Here is a 21,212-nt window from a genome sequence, read left to right as displayed (position 1 = left end):
CCTCTACCTAATCAGACGAGAGACAGATGGCAAACTGTGTTGTAAGCTGCCCCCTCTTCAAAGGTGGTTGTTCACAGTGGACATAGATGGCTTCTTTCACACCACCTGTTTTCTCTGTCCAAAATATGAACATTGGCATTCTTGAAAGAGTGGCCTTTGTCCTTTAGATGCAGATGGACTGCCAAGTCTTGTCCCATTAAGGTGGGTCTTCTATGTTGTGTCATGCATTTATGAAATGGATGTTTGGCCTCACCAATGTAGAGGTCTGAGCGCTATAGAGGATCAATAGGGGATCCATGTCCCTCTTGGGGTACACTCCCATAGAGCTTAAATCTGAGACTCTCCACCATTTGACCTTAGAACTGAAGAAGCTTCTTGGATGAGAGCTGAAACATCTCCAAGCAAGTAAAAAGTCCAGACGCTTTTCTTTCAAAGTTCCTTAGACTACAATGACCAGGATGACTGAGAACCTTCACAGACATATACTAGAATTACACAAAACCTTGACCACACAGTCAGTTCTAACACTGATTGTGGTTTTCCAGAACCTTTAAGAGGTTTTAGCAGTAAAAGACTGTTTTACTGCTAAAAGACCTGGAAGCATACACTCAGTCCAGTCCATATTCATTTTGGGTTGACCTTTATTTCAAGAGCAAACATAAAGACTAATCCATACACAGCCATCATTAACACATAGACAGTACAAAATAAATATTCACCATCACTTTGTTCATCATTACCAGATAAATACTGAAATATGTGCAGCTCAATTTTCCCAGTGTATTGCAATGTACTCAAAATAGCTTGTGGAAAAAAGAAAACTCATATAAACAGAAGCACAAAAGATTTTTTAGAAAATTATTAAAAAACTTTCTGTTACAAAATATTTGCACTTAAAAAGATCCCAGTGTTTTAAATAAATAATAAGATATATAAAACAATTCATAGTTGATATCTTAAAATATTTCCTCTTTGTTAAGCGGTGCAGAGGAAATGACTCCCTTCTCTTAGTTTCCGGTTAAAATCTTCTCAGGTAGCACTTTGAAATAAAATCAAATCAATAATGAATAATAGTCAACATAAAAATATTACCGCAGACATGAATAAATAAGTTATTAAACCAACATTTGCAGTCGACTTAAATAGATACACAGTAATAGTAACAATGAATCTACAAACTAGTCCTGGAAGTGCAACATCACTATGCTCATATAGAATACTATCAACATTACTGAGTGGAGATGGGAAATGTTCACTAACTAAGAATCTGCTCAGCTCAGGCGGGATACTGCACTCCTTTGTTCTGTACTCTCTGTGCCTGTCTGTGTATACCTTGAAGTGCCGTTGCTTATGGCAACAGTTTGCTTTCAGTGTGCCTTGACACGCTTTACATCCACACATCTGTTCACGCTCACACCTTTATAAAGCAACATGCAAACAGGAAACAAATGCAAAGAACAGAGGACAAAACTCCAATGAGAAAAACTCATGACACAGAGTATCTAAAGGGTTTGGAAAAAAAGATTGGTGGCGTCACCGTGATGCCCTGCCACCTGTTGTCCTCCAGTTTCTCTTACACCTCGATGCCCTTTACTGCCTGATTGATGGACTCTAGCAGAGCCCGGTTCTCGGGGTTCTGGTAGCAGTCTTTGTTGGTAAACATGTGGGTCAGGGTGTCCACATAGCTGTCAAAGTTCTGCTCTGATAGTGGCTCCTGCTAAAGACACGCACGTCAAGAGAATAAAAAGGTGTAACACCCAAAACAGTGCTAGTACACAATACTACTCACATGGTTTTATCTCTTAAATGTATGCTATCATTAGTTTTCTTTGAGAGAGACACTTGCATTGGGTTTAAGTTATCAGCTGCTTTAGGCTGACTGTTCTATTGTACTGAAGCTATGCTGTAAAAAACATTCATCGCACAGGGTTGCTTACTGACAAACATTTGATTTGGGTAAAAATGCTAATTTGGAAAAAATGAAAGAAAGGCTATTTGATCTTACTCTATAAATCTTTTTAGACTAAAGTCTTCAAGGGGTTGAACCCAAGTTGAATTTCAAGTGAAATGTTTAAAGCTGCTGAAATGAGGAAGATGCTCAGGTCTTTTTTCTTAAAAAGCAGCAATGCTTACCATGGTAGGCAGGCTGATGTTGGCTAGGCTCCGGATCAAAGCCTGACTAAGGCCAGATAGCTCCAGGAACAAGGCCTCATTCCTTTCTTCTATCTGTTTATTCTCCTCCTCCATGCTCTTCAGGTTCTTCTCCATAGAAGAAATCTAAAGCAGAGAAGGACGCAACACATTCCTGAAGTAGCACCACCAACAGCTCGACAACTACAAACCCAATTCCAAAACTACTGGGATGCTTGTAAAATAGAAACGAAAACAGAATGTAATGACTGGCAGATCTCATAAACCCATATGTTATTGACAGCATATTCATAGCTTCTTTGTTGGTTGAACGGATGGAAATGTATTTACAGACAGTGAAACTGGGTCCGCTGCCATAAACCGGCGAGCCTGGAAGTCATTCTTGCGAATGCCTGTTTTGTGGGTGCCGGGAAAAGCAGTGTTCAAAGACATTTTTCTGGTACTCAGTGTGAGCTGTGACGGCGTTTAAAGCGCAGTTTTCTTGAAATTATGCAAGGACCTCCCCATGGTTCTCTCATCCAATTATTTTCAACTCCTGTCACCCAATCAAAGAAGAAGTAGTGCAAACAACACAAATTTATCACCTGCTAAGTGACTGCTTATGTTTATCTGTTCTGTACCAATCCTTGTCACAGTTTTTACTTGTATACTAATCCCACTATGCATTTTGATGTCTTTAAAGCATAATCAAGCAAACAAATGACAGAATGCTTTGGTGACCTTAACTTTTATCAAAGTACAGTTTTGCTCCATTTAAAGTAATGCCACTGTATAATAACCCCCAATTTTAATAATATTATTAACAGCGCCTCAAGAATATTTTTGCCCTTTCAACATGCATGTGTAAAAACCTGATATGCAGTTTGGAATTAGACCTTTATGTATATATATGTACTCACATGTTAACTAAACAAAAGAGATGGAATTTAGAGAGGCCATGTGTTTGTTTGGACGTTTTCTGAACTATGATGTCAATAAGTAATTTAAAGAACAGAAAATGGGGTGGCTGTAGCTCAGGAGGGAGAGCAGGCCATCTGCTGATCGGAAGGTTGGTGTTTTGATCCCTGGCTGCCCTTACTCTGCACGCCAAATATCCTTGGGCAAGATATCAACCCCAAGTTGCTCTAATTAAAATTGCATTCATCGGAGCGAGAATGTGTGTGAATGGTAGTTAGTAAGCATGCTTGTGTAAATGGGTGTGAATGGGTGAATGTGTCATGTTGTATAAAGCGCTTTGAGTACTCTGGGAGAGTAGAAAAGGCCAGATAGCTTCTCTTCTCTTTGGCTCTCAGCGAAGGCGGTCGCACTTTTCTCCTCTCCACCTTACCCTTATCTTCCCTGCTTAGCCTCTGTGTCCTTGTCTTGTCTCATGTGCATTACTTTCCCTGGAACAGTCTCTCACTGTCGATCTCTAAAACCTAAAAGAGAATTATGGATTTGATCAACTGGTCTCTGAATGCTATTGACACCCTTTTCTCAACGAGAAGTCTGGGCTCGGGAGAGCCCGAGTGCCCTGGAGGGACTTTCCCTGCTGGATACACGATGGACGGGTGGCAGAACTGGAGAGTCATGTGCCTGGCAGGACTGTCGATCGAGGACGCTGAAGATATCTACCTATTCGGAACCATGATAACATGGTTCTTGCTGATCGGAGCTGGCTTGGCCCTGACTTATCGGAGAATTGAGAGAGCGGAACCGGCTGTTCAAACCCAAGGCTGCCCACTGGAATCGAAGCGACGGGACGAGGTGCGACCTCTCACAATGAACGCAGCATGGTTAACACCTTGGAGACGCTTACAGCTGCTGTGAAGGCTCAAAACAACACCATTGAGCGTATGGTGGGATACATCAGAGAGGGCCCTGCTCAAGATGAGAACCTTGAGCGAAAGTTGGATCACATCACAGAACGGATCACTGCAGTTGTGAGGTCTCAGAATCAAAAGAATGATAACACCACGGATCAGAAGTTTGATACCATCATGGGGAGGCTCGCAGCTCTCCAATGGGAGATCGAGAGACCAGTGTCCGAGTGTTAAAGAACAGCTTTGAAAATTCTCCTGAGCTGCTCGCATGAAAGAAAATCAACAAATTCGAGATCATAATGCAGACACCACCATGGCGCCAGCTGCAGGCCCAAGGCTGAAGCCGGACAAACACTCCCTGATAACGACTGTGTGATGACTATTCTCCCCATCCCAAGGCTTGATTGGCTGGAGGACTGTTTACTTAGCCTGATAGGGCGAAGGACACTGTCTCAGCTGAACTATGGACACGCACACAAATACACTTACACTGATAAGCACTCACTCATCCCCCCTCCCTTTCCAAACGCCTTCAATGCTTGTTTCCTGCGAGGGAACACGGCGGGTCTGTGTACCGCGCTGGAATGGTAGCGCTGTGCAGGGTGACTGCTGTGTTCGCTTCGTATTACTCCTCACCCCCCACCCAATCCTGTGGCTTGTCATGTCTTTCACAAAGTTGTGCTGTGGACATTTGTGTGCTTTTTTGTGCAGAGGAGTTTTTTTGTTTCCTGTTCTCGTGCTGTCCTACCATGGAAGCACAGCATGAGTAGAGGTCTCTGTTTTTCCTCTTGTACTTTCCCGATGTTGTGTACATTCAGTGTTTTTTTTCTGTAACGCTACCGATCTCCGACTTATATCCCCATGTAATGTCTGCGTTATGTGTGTAAGGTCGGGGGGTGGGGGGGGGTGGGGGGTGGTATCTGATACCTGTAGATACAAATCGGCTACAGTGTGTATTATCGTGACAAAAGTATAACACACTTTATGCTCCAATGTGATGTGGTGGAGGAGTACAAATACCTGGACACCCATATACACAACAGAGTGAACTAGTGTAGTATTCAGCTCATTCACCAACATTACTCATAAACCAAAACAGGACAGAAGTAACAACGCAGGCTTTGGTAAATGTACCTCTCGGAAAAAAGAAGTCTTGATAAGGCAAGACATTCCATTGTTTTCCCAATGGTCATATAAGTGAATTCTGCATGGATTCATTAAAAAAAAAACAAAGCCTTGTCAAGATTTCAAAGTTGGCAGTGTAGTGGACATTAGCAAAACTGTATTTTGATAAAAGTTAAGGTCTCCAAAGCATTCTCTCGCTTGTTTGCTTGATTATGCTTTAAAGACATCAAAATGCATAGTGGGATTAGTATACAAGTAAAAACTGTGACAAGGATTGGCACAGAACAGATAAACATAAGAAATCACTTGGCAGCAAGGTGATGAATTAGGGTGGTCTGCACTTCTTCTTTGACTTTGTGACAGGAGTTGAAAATAATTGGATGAGAGAGCCATGGGAGGGCCCTGCAACCTTCTGCATTTTAAATGGCGTCATAGTTGGCACTGAGTACTGGGAAAAAAAAAACATTTTTTCTGTCCCCGAGGGCCCTGAAGTGACTGGCACTGTTTCTGAGCCATGGCACGGGCGCCAGGGCAGGAGTGCTGCGAGTGAGTGCAGCCAGGACACCTGAAGTGGGAGTGTCTGCTGATTGAGGTGGGACAGGTGTTCCGCATCGCTGGGGCTCCGGCACCCTCCCCGGTCCCTGAGGGACATACAGCATCCTCGTAAGGAGTCAAGTCTTTATTGAGTGAGTTGTGACACTTGCACAGAGGAGTGTCTTTGCGTCCACTGCCATAAATGGAGGTCCCGTTTGAGGCTGTTGGCATGGATCACTGGATGCAGTTATCACTTTGTCTTAGTTCTAGTGGTTTATGCAACGTGATACCCAGAAGTAGTGCCACTGCGCACTGCAAAGAGAGTAGTGCAGGTGCTGCTGTTTCAGGTCATTTCAGTCTGTAAAATCCATGATTTGTAAGTTCATTCATGAGATGTGAACATAGTTGGGATCGCTGGTTAGACCCTCTGTTGATTGTAGGCCTCCATGGAATTTTCTCCCTTTGAGTTACTGTTCTGCAGGAAGCTACAGGGCTGCTCAACCTGATCAAATAAAACTGGGAGGAAGGTCTGAGTCCCGCTAAAAATGAGATTCAGTATGTCCTGGACTTGTGAGCAAAGCTGCATACTTTGGGGTGATCATTTTGAGAGAATTTGCACCAGGCCCAGGAGCGGCAGCAGTGCCAGTACAACAGACAGGGCTAAACTTTGGCAAATTTTCACCTGGAGATAAAGTGCTTTTTTTGCTACCTTCTTCTTCTCGAAATTACTCGCCAAGTGGCAAGGACCCTTCATGGTCACACGGCGAGTGGGGGACGTTGACTATAAAGTGATATGGTCGAACAGGGGAGGTGCCACTCAAACTTGTCACCTCAACCTCCTTAAAGCGTGAAGAGAGGCTGAAACTGATTCTCTGGTGAGCCTGGTAAAAGAGAGAGATGAGTTGGAGCCGGAGGTACCAAATTCCACCATTCCCGCCTCCCTCCATTGTGATAACCATCTCACATAGTCCCAGAAAATGGATGTTGCAGCACTGCAACAGTGTTTTGCAGATTGTTCTCCCTGCTGCCTAGCTGTATGACTCTCATAGAGCACCAATTTGAAACGCAGCCTGGCGTGATGGTGCATTTACAGCCCTACAGGTTGCCTGAACATAAGCGACAAATTGTTCAGAAAGAATTGGCTGAAATGCTGAAAATGAGAGTGACAGAACAGTTGCACAGTGCTTGTTGTAGGCCCATAGTTCTGGTTGTGAAGAAAGATGGGTCTATACGGTTCTGTGTCTGTTACTGCAAGGGGAACAAAGTGTCATGGCTTGATGCCTACCCCATGTCCTGGGTCGACAAGCTCCTGGACTGCTTAGGCAGGCCAGTGTTATTTTTCATGACACTGGATTTAACCAAGAGGTACTGGCAGATTCCCTTGTCTGCAGAATCCAAGGAAATGACAGTATTCTCCACTCCGTACAGTTTGTACCAATTCATCACACTGCTGTTCGGCTTGTTCAGAGCTCCGGACACAGTACTGTGGTAACACCTGGGCGAACGGAATGCATTGTGTGTGCCAGAAACGTTAAATAAAAACTAACCAAACAGTTACAGAATGCTGTGTGGGTCAGAGTCTTTCACATATAGATGATGACATATTGAAAGATTTGCAATTTTACACAGAGGAACATTATTCTGGAATTGTTTCATAATTGAAAACAGATTTTTGCACAAGGTGACACTCTGTCTCTAAGATGCTCTGATTACACACAGTCATGTTACCAACCTGTGGCCAACTATTCAAATTAAGTGCAAAATGTTCCTCCAGCTGTTTCTTTTTTTTTTTTTTTTTTTTTTTAGTAATAATTGCTTTTCCAGCCTTTACATAGTAAAATGTCTCAGCTTAAACATCTGATATGTTTTCTGTGTTTGGGTCTGTAAAATTTGCAGATATTCACATTTTTTTAAATGTTTTACACGGTGGCTCAACTTTTTTAAGAACTTGGACTGTATACAGTGGGGCAAAAAAGTATTTAGTCAGCCACCGATTGTGCAAGTTCCCCCACTTAAAATGATGACAGAGGTCAGTAATTTGCACCAGAGGTACACTTCAACTGTGAGAGACAGAATGTGAAAAAAAAATCCATGAATTCACATGGTAGGATTTGTAAAGAATTTATTCGTAAATCAGGGTGGAAAATAAGTATTTGGTCAATAACAAAAATACAACTCAATACTTTGTAACATAACCTTTGTTGGCAATAACAGAGGTCAAACGTTTACTATAGGTCTTTACCAGGTTTGCACACACAGTAGCTGGTATTTTGGCCCATTCCTCCATGCAGATCTTCTTAAGAGCAGTGATGTTTTGGGGCTGTCGCCGAGCAACACGGACTTTCAACTCCCGCCACAGATTTTCTATGGGGTTGAGGTCTGGAGACTGGCTAGGCCACTCCAGGACTTTCAAATGCTTCTTACGGAGCCACTCCTTTGTTGCCCGGGCGGTGTGTTTTGGATCATTGTCATGTTGGAAGACCCAGCCTCGTTTCATCTTCAAAGTTCTCACTGATGGAAGGAGGTTTTGGCTCAAAATCTCACGATACTTGGCCCCATTCATTCTGTCCTTAACACGGATCAGTCGTCCTGTCTCCTTGGCAGAAAAACAGCCCCATAGCATGATGTTTCCACCCCCATGCTTCACAGTAGGTATGGTGTTCTTGGGATGCAACTCAGTATTCTTCTTCCTCCAAACACGACGAGTTGAGTTTATACCAAAAAGTTCTACTTTGGTTTCATCTGACCACATGACATTCTCCCAATCCTCTGCTGTATCATCCATGTGCTCTCTGGCAAACTTCAGACGGGCCTGGACATGCACTGGCTTCAGCAGCGGAACACGTCTGGCACTGTGGGATTTGATTCCCTGCCGTTGTAGTGTGTTACTGATGGTGACCTTTGTTACTTTGGTCCCAGCTCTCTGCAGGTCATTCACCAGGTCCCCCCGTGTGGTTCTGGGATCTTTGCTCACCGTTCTCATGATCATTTTGACCCCATGGGATGAGATCTTGCGTGGAGCCCCAGATCGAGGGAGATTATCAGTGGTCTTGTATGTCTTCCATTTTCTGATGATTGCTCCCACAGTTGATTTTTTCACACCAAGCTGCTTGCCTATTGTAGATTCACTCTTCCCAGTCTGGTGCAGGTCTACAATTCTTTTCCTGGTGTCCTTCGAAAGCTCTTTGGTCTTGGCCATGGCGGAGTTTGGAGTCTGACTGGTTGAGGCTGTGGACAGGTGTCTTTTATACAGATGATGAGGTCAAACAGGTGCCATTCATACAGGTAACGAGTGGGGGACAGAAAAGCTTCTTACAGAAGACGTTACAGGTCTGTGAGAGCCAGGGATTTTCCTTGTTTGAGGTGACCAAATACTTATTTTCCACCCTGATTTATGAATAAATTCTTTACAAATCCTACCATGTGAATTCATGGATTTTTTTTTGACATTCTGTCTCTCACAGTTGAAGTGTACCTCTGGTGCAAATTACTGACCTCTGTCATCATTTTAAGTGGGGGAACTTGCACAATCGGTGGCTGACTAAATACTTTTTTGCCCCACTGTAAATTATTATGTTTCCTTGGTTGTTATGGAGTTGAATGTTTTACCAGTGTTGGTAGCTGCGTAGGAAGACTGACCAATACACCATATCTGGGTGTAATGTCACATGGCAATATCTGGAATAGAACATGGGGTCCTGCTGGCTGTGCAGTGACTGAAAAGCTGCACTCACCTGAGTATGCAGGTTTATCATGTCGGCCTCCATCTCTGAGTTGGACTCATTCAGCTCATTGATTTCCTTATTGAGCTGCTTGATATCTTCATCATTGTCCAGCACTGAGCAAGATCAGAAATTCACTATTAGCAAAATGAATGTGAAGACAACTAATAGTCCTGCTTTGGTAGCCTTTGGATTACACTCAGCATTTAAACTATCTGATTGTAATCTGATTGTTGGGGTTTTCTCTCTGTTATAGTAGTGGTTTTACAATATAAAGTACCTTGGGGCAACTGTTGTTTTGCTTTAGTGCTATATAAATAAAATGTAACTCTCATTGTGAAGTATAGGAGCAAAAACAAATGTAACACAGGCATAATTTTGAGCAGAGAGGAAACATCACGGTTTCTTACCATCACTGGCTCTGAACTTTGCAGTGATATACTCATCTCCAGGGAACTTGGCTCTTTTCTTGTTGGCTGATGCTCTGGGACAACCTGACAGACTGAGAGAAGCAGCTGATGAGGATCAAGAGCTCTTACATTCTCACACAAGGCTGAAATAGTGGACACATGGATGAGAAGGGACACACACACACACACACACACACACACACACACACACACACACACACACACACACACACACACGTCTTGAGCAACCCCTCATTTTTTCAGATTTTGCCAGGAAAATGGAAAATAGGTTTTTATTTAAGTGTACAAACATACATGAAAATACAGCAAAAATAGAATTTGTACATTTCAAACGAGCTTTATTGTAAATATTTTGCATGGCCACCTTTATTATTTGTCGCCTCGCCTCTGTCAGTGCGCCCCGGGGTGGCTGTGGCTACAATGTAGCTTGCCATCACCAGTGTGTGAATGTGTGTGTGAATGGGTGGATGACTGGATATGTAAAGCGCTTTGGGGTCCTTAGGGACTAGTAAGGCGCTATATAAATACAGGCCATTTACCATTTACCATTTGTCAAAGAACAATTCAAAAAACCCTCATGGAACTGAGTTCTTGGGGCTGGTTAACCTTAAATTGTGGCCCACCATTGGATCCAGCCCTGGGTCCATGGGGCCTGTTCGGGCATAGCACACAAAAATAACAGTTTTGCCGCCCTGTGGATCCACCACCCATGGGTGCAAGCACTGTGATTGGGTGCAATGTTTCTCTATAGACACTTCAGTGCCCACAATGAAGTCTCGTTGGAGTTACCTGGTGAGGGATGATTGAGAGTCCCTCCCAATCATCCCTCTCAAGATTGAGAGAAACAGCTTGCTTGATCTAATCCAGTGGTGTTTTGTTATTGGAAATCTGTGCTAGGCATGGGTTGGTGAAAACAAAAGCCATGTTCAAGCATAACATTGAACTCGTTACCAGAGCACCTTAGGTTAATGATGGACATTGTTATTAGATTATCTGATATGAGGCCATATATCAAATCAAAAGATTGTATGTATACATATACACACACACACACACACACACACACATATATATATATATATATATATATATATATATATATATATATATATATTGTTCACTCAGCTGAAAAGGTGAACTGAGTTTTGTAAAATGTTCACCACATCGAAGTAAACTGAGTCAGATGGTGGCCAAGACCGCTGGACAGACCTGGAAAACCCAAACAAGTAGTGATGATAAACTGAGTGGCTGATAGAGGCCCATGTCTGTCGAATCTTTAACTCCCACATCTGAAAGGATTTCTTTTGCATCCCAGGGGAGGGTGGGGTAAATAAAGTCATAATGGGCCATGTTCAGGACCAATTCGGAGGCATCCAGCTCATCTGTACCTGTCACGGCAGTGGGACCAGGGGTGTTCTGAAGCAGTAGAGCAGTATCAGAGCACCAAAAGGGCTGTGGCTTTGGCAATTGTAGAATCATGGGTGTGAGCACCATGTTTGGATGAGATTCACCCTCGCATCTCAACATTGACACTGACATTGTGGGGCTGTCAAATTTAACAAACAAATGTAACAAATCTAAGCATGTTTTCAGCAGGTATTGGATTCAACCCCTTGTCTCTAACGTTCTTGATTTATATCGACAGGATTGCAAGGCATTTCCAGGTTGAGAAGGGTGTGGAAGAGAAGAGTGCAATCTTCAGCATGCACTGGCGCAGTTTACAACAGAGTAGGAAATGTCTGGGATGAGAGTCAGCACACCCAAGAGTCTGAGGCCATGGTTCTTTGCCAGAAAAAGAGTGGAATGGTCTCTCTGGGTCGGAGGTGAGAGGCTTCCTTAATCAAGGGAGTTCAAGTGTCTTTTTATTCATGAGTAATGAGTAACGGAGTACAGGTTGGACTGACAGATTGGTGTGGCATCAGCTGTAATGTGAGCATTGTACTGGATTGCCATAGTGAAGAGGGAGCTGAGCTGAAAGGCAAAGCATTCAATTTACCAGTCCCTCTACATCACAACCCTTACCGTTGGTTATGAAATCTGGGTAATGGCTGTTTGCAAGAGTTTCCTTTGTAGGATGGCTGGGTTCGGCTTTAGACAAAGGTTAGGGAGCTCAGACATCCAGAAAGATTTCAGAAGAAAGCTGTTTCTGCGTGTGAAAAAGAGCCTGGGCACCTCCTTTTGGAAATGTTCCAGGCACACCTAACTTGGAAGAGACCAGATCTCCAACCCTACTGGCTGAAATGTACCACCAAACCATGACAGAGCTCCAGTTTTTTTTTTTTAATACAACTCCCTGTAAACAACTACTATTATACATTTCACCTGACCTTTTCTGAACATGTTTTTTATAATTCCAAATTTGAACTCATTACTTCATAAGACCTACTGCCTCTGATTGCCTCACCTTGAAGCAACAACTGTTGCCTCAAGGTGCTTTATATTGTAAGGTAGCCCCTACAATAATACAACAGAGAAAACCCCAACAATCATCTATGAGCAAGAGCTTTGGCCTAATCTTCAAAGTAGAGATAGTGTCTCTCCTGAATCGAAATTGAAAGCTGGTTCCACAGAAGAGAGGCCTGAAAACTGACAGGAGGTTCTGCCTCTGATTTTACTTTTAAATACTCTAGGAACAACAAGTAAGCCTGCAGTGCAAGAGCAAAGTGCTCTAAATGGGGTGATATGGTACTACAAGGTCATTAAGATAAGATGGGGCCTGATTATTTAAGACCTTGTATGTGAGGAGCCAATGAAGAGGAGCCAATATAGGATAAATCTGCTCTCTCTTTCTAGTCCCTGTCAGTATTCTTGCTGCAGCATTTTGGATTAGCTGAAGGCTTTTCAGGGAGTTTTTAGGACATCTTGATAATAATGAATTACAGTAATCCAGCCTGGAAGTAAAACATGCATGAATTAGTTTTTCAGCATCACTCTGAGACAGGATATTTCCAATTTTAGAGATATAGTACAAATAAAGCAGTCCTACATATTTGTTTAATATGGGTATGGAAGGACATATCCTGGTCAAAAATGACTCCAAGGTTGCTCACAGTGTTACTGGAGGCCAAGGTAATGCCATCCACAGTAAGAATCTGGTTAGATACAGTATTTCTAAGATTTTAGGGCTGAATAAAATAACCTCAGTTTCATCTGAATTTAGAAGCAGAAAATTAGAGGCCATCCAGGTCTTTATGTCTTTAAGACATTCCTGCAGTTTAAATAATTGGTGTGTGTTATGGATCGATAGATAAAGTTGGGTGTTATCTGCATAGCGTATGTATTAATAGCTCTAACCTTAATCCTACTATTGATCTTGTTTTTAATGTATCTCTCTTACTTTTTGGATCTTACTGTGACTCTATCCTGGGCATAGATATATTTGGCTGTGACTGACCTTGCTTCTTCATGATGGTCCCCATTGGCCTGTTGGGTACCTATGTACTTGGAGCTGTGCTACACGTATGCTATCACACCTTCTGTGAACTTCATCCCTTTGGTTTGGATCACCTACAGTTAACTGATGTCTTGCTCACTCCTGGTGTATAGTTTCATGACATCCATGTACAGGAGTGGTTGAGGGTTATTCCACTCATTTCACTCCTGAAACGATATCTGTATCCGCTCTTAATGAACTGGCTTAGAAGGTTGAGGTCTATCCAGGCTACACCCACACATAGATGGTTCTTCTTTTCTTTTTAAACACAGCTTTTTCTATATGTTTGGACCTTGTGTCCACACGTAAACAGCATTCACTGAAAACTAAGATTTTTAAAAACTCCTGCCAGGGTGGAGATTTTTTGCATTTACATGTGGACGAGGAAAACTGAGATTTAGTCACGCAATGTCAAAGGTGTGCGCCACGTTATTGTTTACATGAGATGAATTTCAACAATGGTGGATATAGACAAAATACTGTTGCTGTTAATCTTACAATCTACAGTTTTTACACGCTTACATATCAAAACACAGTTACTGTTCCTCCATTTACAAAGACAGAGGCGTCAGAGTGAACTTTGGACGTGGCTTCTACATTCAGCACAGACACTCTCACAACCCAAATCCTGATGCCAACGCTGTCATTGGGTTTGAATACATAATTAAATTATGTATTCTGCATGGATTTTGTCCATTTCTAAGTTTTGAGTCTACACCAGCCATATTTCACAGCACTGTGAACTTATGATTATGAATCACTCAGACTAATGTAAAATTTTCAGTTTCTTTCTTAATTGAATAAACTCTGGCCAAGAGAGCCAGTGAGACAAAATTCAAAATACTGTCTTTACTTATTAACATTTGAAATGATACAGAAGCTTGAAAAGTAACAGAAAATTAGCTGTGTTTCCAGAAAAAACACAAAAACCTTTCAGAAGTACTTAAGGTTTTGTGAGGGCAAAAAACCCTGTTTACCGTGTTTAAGCTTCTAGACTTCTGATTGGCCAACATTTCTATACGGTTAGGATTTGCCATGTTCTTGACAGCGTTTGACTTCGTTTTTTGCATTTACATGTAGATGGAGATTTTTCAAAACTGCATGTGTGGATGGGATTTAAAGTAAAAAAAAGAAAACGGAAAATCTCTGTTTCAAAAATACGCGCGTAGGTGTGGACGTAGCCCCAGAAGAGCAATGGACATCTTGGTATTTTCAATTGAATTAAATTTAAATCATACAGTGCTAAATCATAACAACCGTTACCTCAAGATTCTTTGTATTATTGTAGTCTTTACCTTACAATGTAGAGTAAAGCAGAGAAAACCCAAACAATCAGAAGCCCACAATGAGCAAGCACTTGGAAACAGTGGAAAGGAAAAACTCCTCTCTACAGGAAGAAACCTATAGATCAGTTGTGGGTGGTGGGAGGGAGTTGTAGGCTTTCTTGTAGTCAATGCAGGTGGTGCTCAGGTTAGTCTGCCTGGTCTTAGGGTCCTGGTGTACTGCTCTGTTTAACAGAAGCTGGTCATTTGATCCTCTGGTGTTGTTTTCAATGCCCAGTGCTCATGTAATGATTCACGTGCTTATTCAGCTTGGTTGCTATGATACTTGACAGGACCTACCATGTTGTGAAAAAGCAGGCAGTTGGCCAGTAGTTCAACAGTGTTATACCCTTGTGGAGCTCCTTCATGATCGCTATTGCTCTGCCCTGTGTTAGTCAGTCCAGATGAGTACCTGCTTTTAGTTGTGCTGTTTAGTTTAGTTGTGCCACCAGGCAATCATTGAATGAATGTCTTTAGCCTTTCTTCAGCTAGTAGGCATTGTTAGGACCTGGTGCTCTCCAGCTCTTCTTTCTGGAGTTTTTGGATGCTGGCCTTTGTCAAGGTGACTGATTCTTGTTCTGGGAGGTTGCTTTGGTCTGCTCTTAGTCCATGATATTGATATTGTGTGACACCTTTCTTATACATATTCCTCCAGTACTGCTCAGACACAGCTCTTTGTGGGTCTGATCTTGTACTACTGTTTCTTTGCAGTGGGAGTACACCTTTTCTGTGATGCATCTCTTCAGCCTAGTGGCCAAAGCTGTGAGCCTTTTTTTGATGGTTTCAAGAACTTTATTTATAGATATATTGTTGTATTGCTTATTTGTCCAGGACCTGTCTCTTACAATGCCCTTTGCACCTCTGTTAGCCGACTAACATCCTTCTAGTCTTCCCTGAGTTTGCTTTCTGGCCTTCTTCTTAATGGGGGGCTTTTTCTACATGCATTTTTAATCTTATATCCAAGTGTGGCAGTGGCATATATGAGCTTACTGGTGTCTGTGATGCCGGTATTAGAGATGGTGAGCAGAGTTCTGTTCTCTGTGAGGATCTCCTCTGATGAGACTCAGGGAGCCGGGAGAGTTGTGCTCTTGGCTGTGTGGCTACATTAAGTCTGCCCACAGACTTCATCCTCAGCTCAGTAGATGCATCATCTACAGTTACACTGCTCTCTGCCTGAGTTAGCTCATCATATTTATATGGTCAACTGTTGTTCCCATTGTGCTGTAGCCTCGGGATCTCGCAGCTTTGATGGTTGCCTCCGCTTATTGATGTTCTTGCACTGAGCTACCGTCTGACTATCTTCTGACTTTCATTCCTCTTCTCTCCAGAGCATACCTCCACCTTCTTCCTACGGTCACTACAGATCACATCAAATGTTATCTGCTAACAACATGGTCCACAGAGACTCCTGCTTCAGCTCATCTGTCAGCCTGTCCAAGTACAGAAATCTGCTGTATATATATATATATATATATATATATATATATATATATATATATATATATATATATATATATATATATATATAAACCAAAATAAATCAGAAGTTTGGTTAAAACCACTATTAATGTTGCACTGATATTCAGGGTACCTGCGATGTGTCAAGAAGCTGCCGTTAGCATGACCAGAACCGTCACAGCCTGGTGTTGGGCAAGATGGGCCCTCGGTCTTGAAGGCCTTCCAAGAGAAGGGTGTGCCATTTAGAAGACCTTCCTTCTGCCGGCGTGCTGCTAGTGGACATCCATAAGCACTGCGATGAGTGGCGTACTTCCCACTGATGTGGCCCAGGCTATCACAGCCAGGAACAGGACATCTGTAGCCGGGCAGAAAACACTGTCAGGCTAGTTTGGCTTAGGTTAACACAAGACATTTTAAATTTGGTACATGAATTTAGACAATGGCCTCTGAATGGGTTAAAGTAGACAAATGTGTCATTTATCCCATTTGTCCCATCATTGAAATCCTTTCCATTTTTCTACAGGAAAGAATAGAGGCATAGTTTTAAAATAAGTAAGATATTATCCTCTTCACAGGGTCAGTGTGCTGTCCTGTGACAGCCCTGAAGGTGGTGTAAGAACTAAAACTCCATCATTCATCTGAATCTGGAGGAGCTTCTTCCCCCAGGCTATTCGGGCCCTGAACCAGGTGTAGGACTGGACTCTCCCACACACATCACTATAAGACTGGACTCTCACACACATCACATCACCACACGCACCACCACACATTTCCTATAATCCTATAATTCCTATAATTTATAATCTTTATAATCTCTTTCTGCTATTTGCACATTTTTTACTGTAAATTTCTAAGTTAATTTGTAAATTTTGTAGTAGCCTGTAAATTGTAAATACTGTTAAACTTTTTTTCTGTCATTTAATGGTCGGGCACTGTACAGCTACAAGCATTTCACCCCATGTCATACTGTGTATGGTTGTGTGTGTGTGTGACAAATAAAATTTGAATTTGAATTTGAATCATCATAATTCATCTTCTGATACTTAATATCTATAATACATTTCTTTTGAGCCAAAGTAAACCAAATTATAATCTAACAAACACACACACGGTGCTAATGAGCTATTGTTGCAAACCTGAGCAGCTCAGAATCTTCTTTGTCATCCTTGGTAGGGGTTGATTTGACTCCACTTTTCTTGGCTCGGGGGCATCCAGACAAACTGGCACAGAGGAAGAAAGTGGACCACACAGAAAAGACAAAGCTTTGCTTAAACATAGGCTAAATAAAATCCTTTAAAAGAATGATCTCAAAAAGTAAAAATGTCATTTGTATATTTTGAAACATGTAAGCTAATATAGGTGAAACTGATTCTGTTTAATGCGCATTTTAACAGTTTACAAGGACTCAGTACATTTACAGTGAGTTTATGTGAACATTATATTCTGTTAGCTTAATGTTTGTCATTCAATGTCAGCTTCTGTCTTAGTGAGACTGGTGGACTGTGTAAGCAGTAGGGACCAAGAAAATAAGTCTACACACAGACTTTTTTTTTATTATTGCCAAAGTGTGACATAAATACACTGAGTAACTGATGTAGTCTGTAACGAATGTGTGATTAGGGAGGCAAACTCTCACCTGCGATGTGAAGCATAGTTTCCAGTGATGTGGCCTGATCCATCACAACCTGGAGTTGGACACCTGAGACAAACAAACACACACACGCACACACGCACACGCACACACGTGCACTTATTCAATTTGCAAATTTAAATTATTAGCACATTGCTGGCAAAAATGATTTTTTTTCCACCAGATTACTTAGAATCAATGTTTTTTTTGTTTCCAATTTTTGATATATTGTATTATATCAAAAATATTAGTATTTTATATTAGTTTAAAAAGGAGAGCAAGGACAGAGCTGTAGCTGTGGAGGTGAGAGACGGGAGAAAGCACACATACTTTAGTTCTGCTGTGTGGGCAGCCATGAGGGTCCGAAGTGATTTATCAGCAAGAGGACAGCCTGACAGACTGAAAGATAGGTTAGAGAGAGAATGTCAGAACACCAGACAGATCAGAATGTCTGAGTATGAGTGAAGGAAAGAGCCAGAACCTGAACTAGACTGCAGAGCCAGGACAGAATTGAGCAGGATACACAGCAAGGACAGAAATGGTATTATTTTAAATTCAAGTAGTGTCATTGTTAGCTTCCCCTAAATATGTTCTTTGGCATAACCAGAGTCATCTACTCTGAATGGTGTAAGTTGTAAATGTAACAGTCTACTGTTTGCTGAAACATCTGAAAGGTCTCGTTTGTTCAAATGAAGAGAGAATGAAGGGAAATCCTCAAAAGTTTCACTGCGTATCCTCTACATATAGTAACCATGTATTAGTTTTCAAAGGAGCTTTGCAAAGAAAAGCGTCTGGACTTCTTTAAGTTGCTTGAAGACATTTCACCTCTCATCCGAGAAGCTTCTTCAGTTCTAAGGTCAAATGGTGGGGAGTCCCAGATTTAAACCTAGTGGGAGTATCCCCCCGCAGAGGGACAAAAGGACCCCCTGATGATCTTCTAATCGCCTGAGCCAAGGTGTGAAAATGGGTGTGGGTCCCAATCAGCCAGGGTTTCGGGTGAGCTCATTGTGAAACCTGGCCCCACCTTATCATGCGAATTGCTGAGGTCAGATGGCCCGGGATGTGAGTGGGCATTAAGGCGTCTGGGGAGGGAACTCAAAACTGGATTATAGATGGCAGACAGTTGGTGTTGTAAACCACTGCCTCTGTTCAAAGATGGTCGCTCACAGTGGAACTTAGAACTGAAGAAGCTTCTCGGATGAGAGGTGAAACGTCTTCAAGCAACTTAAAGAAGTCCAGACGCTTTTCTTTGCAAGCTCCTTTGACTACGATGACCTGGATGACTGAGAACCTACACAGACATGTATTAGTTTGTTTCATTACATGAGGTCAAGTGTGAGAGGTCCCAGTTGTCTGTGCTAATGTGCTGAACAAACACTGAAGCAATGAAGATACAAATTTTACATGAGCCATTTCATTACAGCTGAAGAAACTTTTTCAATGCGTGTACCATGCTACCCCTGCCCCCCCGAGACCCCACCCACAAAATGGGAATCTATGTAAAACCTAAATAAATAAAAATAAAATTCCAAAGCTATAAACAATTTGAAAAAATGTCTTTAGCTGAGAGCTGTTAGAAAAACTAGTTTTAGTTATTTGCAAAATAAGGAGATAAGAAATAGAAATCTCTTAAAAGTTACACTTAGTGACACTTTTCATTTCACAATTCAAACACTTTCAGTGTGGTGCTAGATTGCAGCCAAGTATGTGGTTTAGTATTGTCTTGCTGACATAAACAAGGCTTTCCCTGAACCTAGCAAACATACCTGTGTGGGGTCACAGTGGGTAGATGTGGGTGAACTGTGAGACTGTGTTGGCTGGGCAAATCCACACTTGCCCTGCCCACACAATTTTGACCTTTGGGTTCCCTTTATGGGTTTTAAAAAACTATGAAGGTTGGATAGGCTAGCCCAAGTGTGCCCCATAGTGAAATTTTGCCCATTTGTGTTCCCCAGAAGGAATTCTGTGGGCACTTAACTGTGTGTGGACCATGTGTGGGCACACCCGTTTAGTGAGTGATAAGCATTGGTTTTGTCCTGCTCACACAGCCCCTCAGTTCATGGGCACATTTGCTGGTATATTATTTATAATACAAAAGTAAAGGTGTTTCATATCTTCTCTAAAATAGATGAAAACATGAAATGATAGAACATGTTTTATTACAATGTCAGAAATATAAGACTGAGAGAAGATGACTGATTTAAAACCTCAGTAAAATTAAAGTTATACTTGCTCTAATTGATATACTGCAGAAGAGCTCAACAAGTAAAATATATTAGGCCAGTATCTGAGCATACTGTAGATCTGTTGCAGGTCTACAGTGGCCCCGCACTGTTGGACCAAGATATGGTTTGCATTTCATGCTTGAACTGGACCCCTGATCAGCCTACTATGGGCCTTAGTAGGGTAGTGAAATGTAAGCCCCGTGGGTCTATTCCTAGTGGCTTTACACAGCCTCAAGGGGGCATGCTGTCATCATCTGGATTGCAGCATATGATCCTAAAAACTTGTATATATCATCTGGCATATTGCTCTCTTTCTCGCACTTTCTCTCATAAAATTATATAAAAGCAGATCAGAGTCTGGTCAGAGGTTGAATAGACAGGTCATTATTTAGCACTTTTCTTCTTTATCTGAGCACTCAAAGTGCTTTACACAACCTGCCTCAGTCACCCATGCACACAAGCACTTTTTTCTATGCAAGTGCTTTCTATCTACCACCTACAGGGTGCAACGGCAGTACTTCAGGACTGTTTTGGATGAAGTGATTAGAGCATGTTGTATAATATGTAATACATGTGCCCTACACACTATCTTATGGCACTTGGAGAAAAAGATGAGTTAAGCCAGGATTCTGCTTATCATTTTCTCTTTAGTTTTTAGTGCAATCATCCCACAGCTCTCTCTCTGACTGGACTGAACACCTTACTCTCAAATTAGATTTTGGACTTATTGTCATGATCCTGGGTTTTTTGGCCCAGCATTTTGAGTTTTCTTGTGTTTTGATATTATTTTGTATTCTAATTTATATCTAAGTCCACTTTGTTATTCTAAGGATTTATTCTACAGTACCTAGGTTATTCTGTTTAGCCTTTTGATTATTAGATTCCCCCTTGTGTCTTTGCCCTCTGTGTGGCTGTGTTTATCTATGTTGTGAGTTTTTGTGTCTTGCTTCACTCATGTTTCATTCTGCTCCCCCCTGCCTGTCATGTTATCCATGTTTGCCCAGTCATGTCTCTGTTTGTCTGCACCTCTCTGAGTGTGTTCCCATTATTTCCTGTTTTACTTTGGTAATCTCCTACGCCATGTTTTGCTTGCCTCTCTTACTACCTTGTCTACCTTGTCTCATGTATAATGTTTAACTGTACATGCTCAGTCTCATTGTGTGTAATTTGCCCCAGCTGTGTTCCCCACAAGTTTCCTGTTCCCTCGTAATTCCCTGTATATTTAAGCCTTTTGTTTTCTTCCGTCCAGCGTGGCAATCTCTCTCATTCCTGGCTGTGTGAGTCTCTATGTGTTAGTTTATAGATGTACCAGTATAGTTTTGTGTTATTTCCCCTTTCAGCAAATAAATCTGTCCTATCTTGTTCAAGCTGCACCACTG

At 41.9% G+C, this 21,212-nt stretch overlaps 1 protein-coding gene across 10 annotated transcripts in view; it reads right to left on the bottom strand.

Moving 5' to 3' along the window:
- Nucleotides 1–623: 623 nt before the first annotated feature.
- The window catches only part of myt1a (myelin transcription factor 1a), a 50,029-nt gene continuing 29,440 nt past the window's right edge, over nucleotides 624–21,212 (bottom strand). For 5 of the 10 annotated variants that reach the window (XM_085145052.1, XM_085145054.1, XM_085145051.1 and 2 more), the window contains exons 15-22: nucleotides 17,939–18,007; nucleotides 17,615–17,677; nucleotides 17,115–17,198; nucleotides 16,112–16,333; nucleotides 9,745–9,836; nucleotides 9,347–9,450; nucleotides 2,134–2,277; nucleotides 624–1,717 (exon numbers count right to left, since the gene is read on the bottom strand). In XM_085145052.1, the coding sequence (XP_085001178.1) occupies nucleotides 1,574–1,717; nucleotides 2,134–2,277; nucleotides 9,347–9,450; nucleotides 9,745–9,836; nucleotides 16,112–16,333; nucleotides 17,115–17,198; nucleotides 17,615–17,677; nucleotides 17,939–18,007 (922 nt within the window). In that variant the 3' untranslated portion in view covers nucleotides 624–1,573. Of the gene's footprint in view, nucleotides 1,718–2,133; nucleotides 2,278–3,854; nucleotides 7,108–7,386; nucleotides 7,566–9,174; nucleotides 9,451–9,744; nucleotides 9,837–16,111; nucleotides 16,334–17,114; nucleotides 17,199–17,614; nucleotides 17,678–17,938; nucleotides 18,008–21,212 lie in introns of those variants that run through there. The other 5 variants (XM_085145055.1, XM_085145060.1, XM_085145057.1 and 2 more) reach the window with 4 other exon arrangements.

This window comes from Neolamprologus multifasciatus, chromosome 20 (assembly GCF_963576455.1).
Source record: "Neolamprologus multifasciatus chromosome 20, fNeoMul1.2, whole genome shotgun sequence".
NCBI classification, from domain to species: domain Eukaryota; kingdom Metazoa; phylum Chordata; class Actinopteri; order Cichliformes; family Cichlidae; genus Neolamprologus; species Neolamprologus multifasciatus.
The sequence above is the reverse complement of the archived record's forward strand: the minus strand, read 5'-3'. Positions and strand labels throughout refer to the sequence as shown.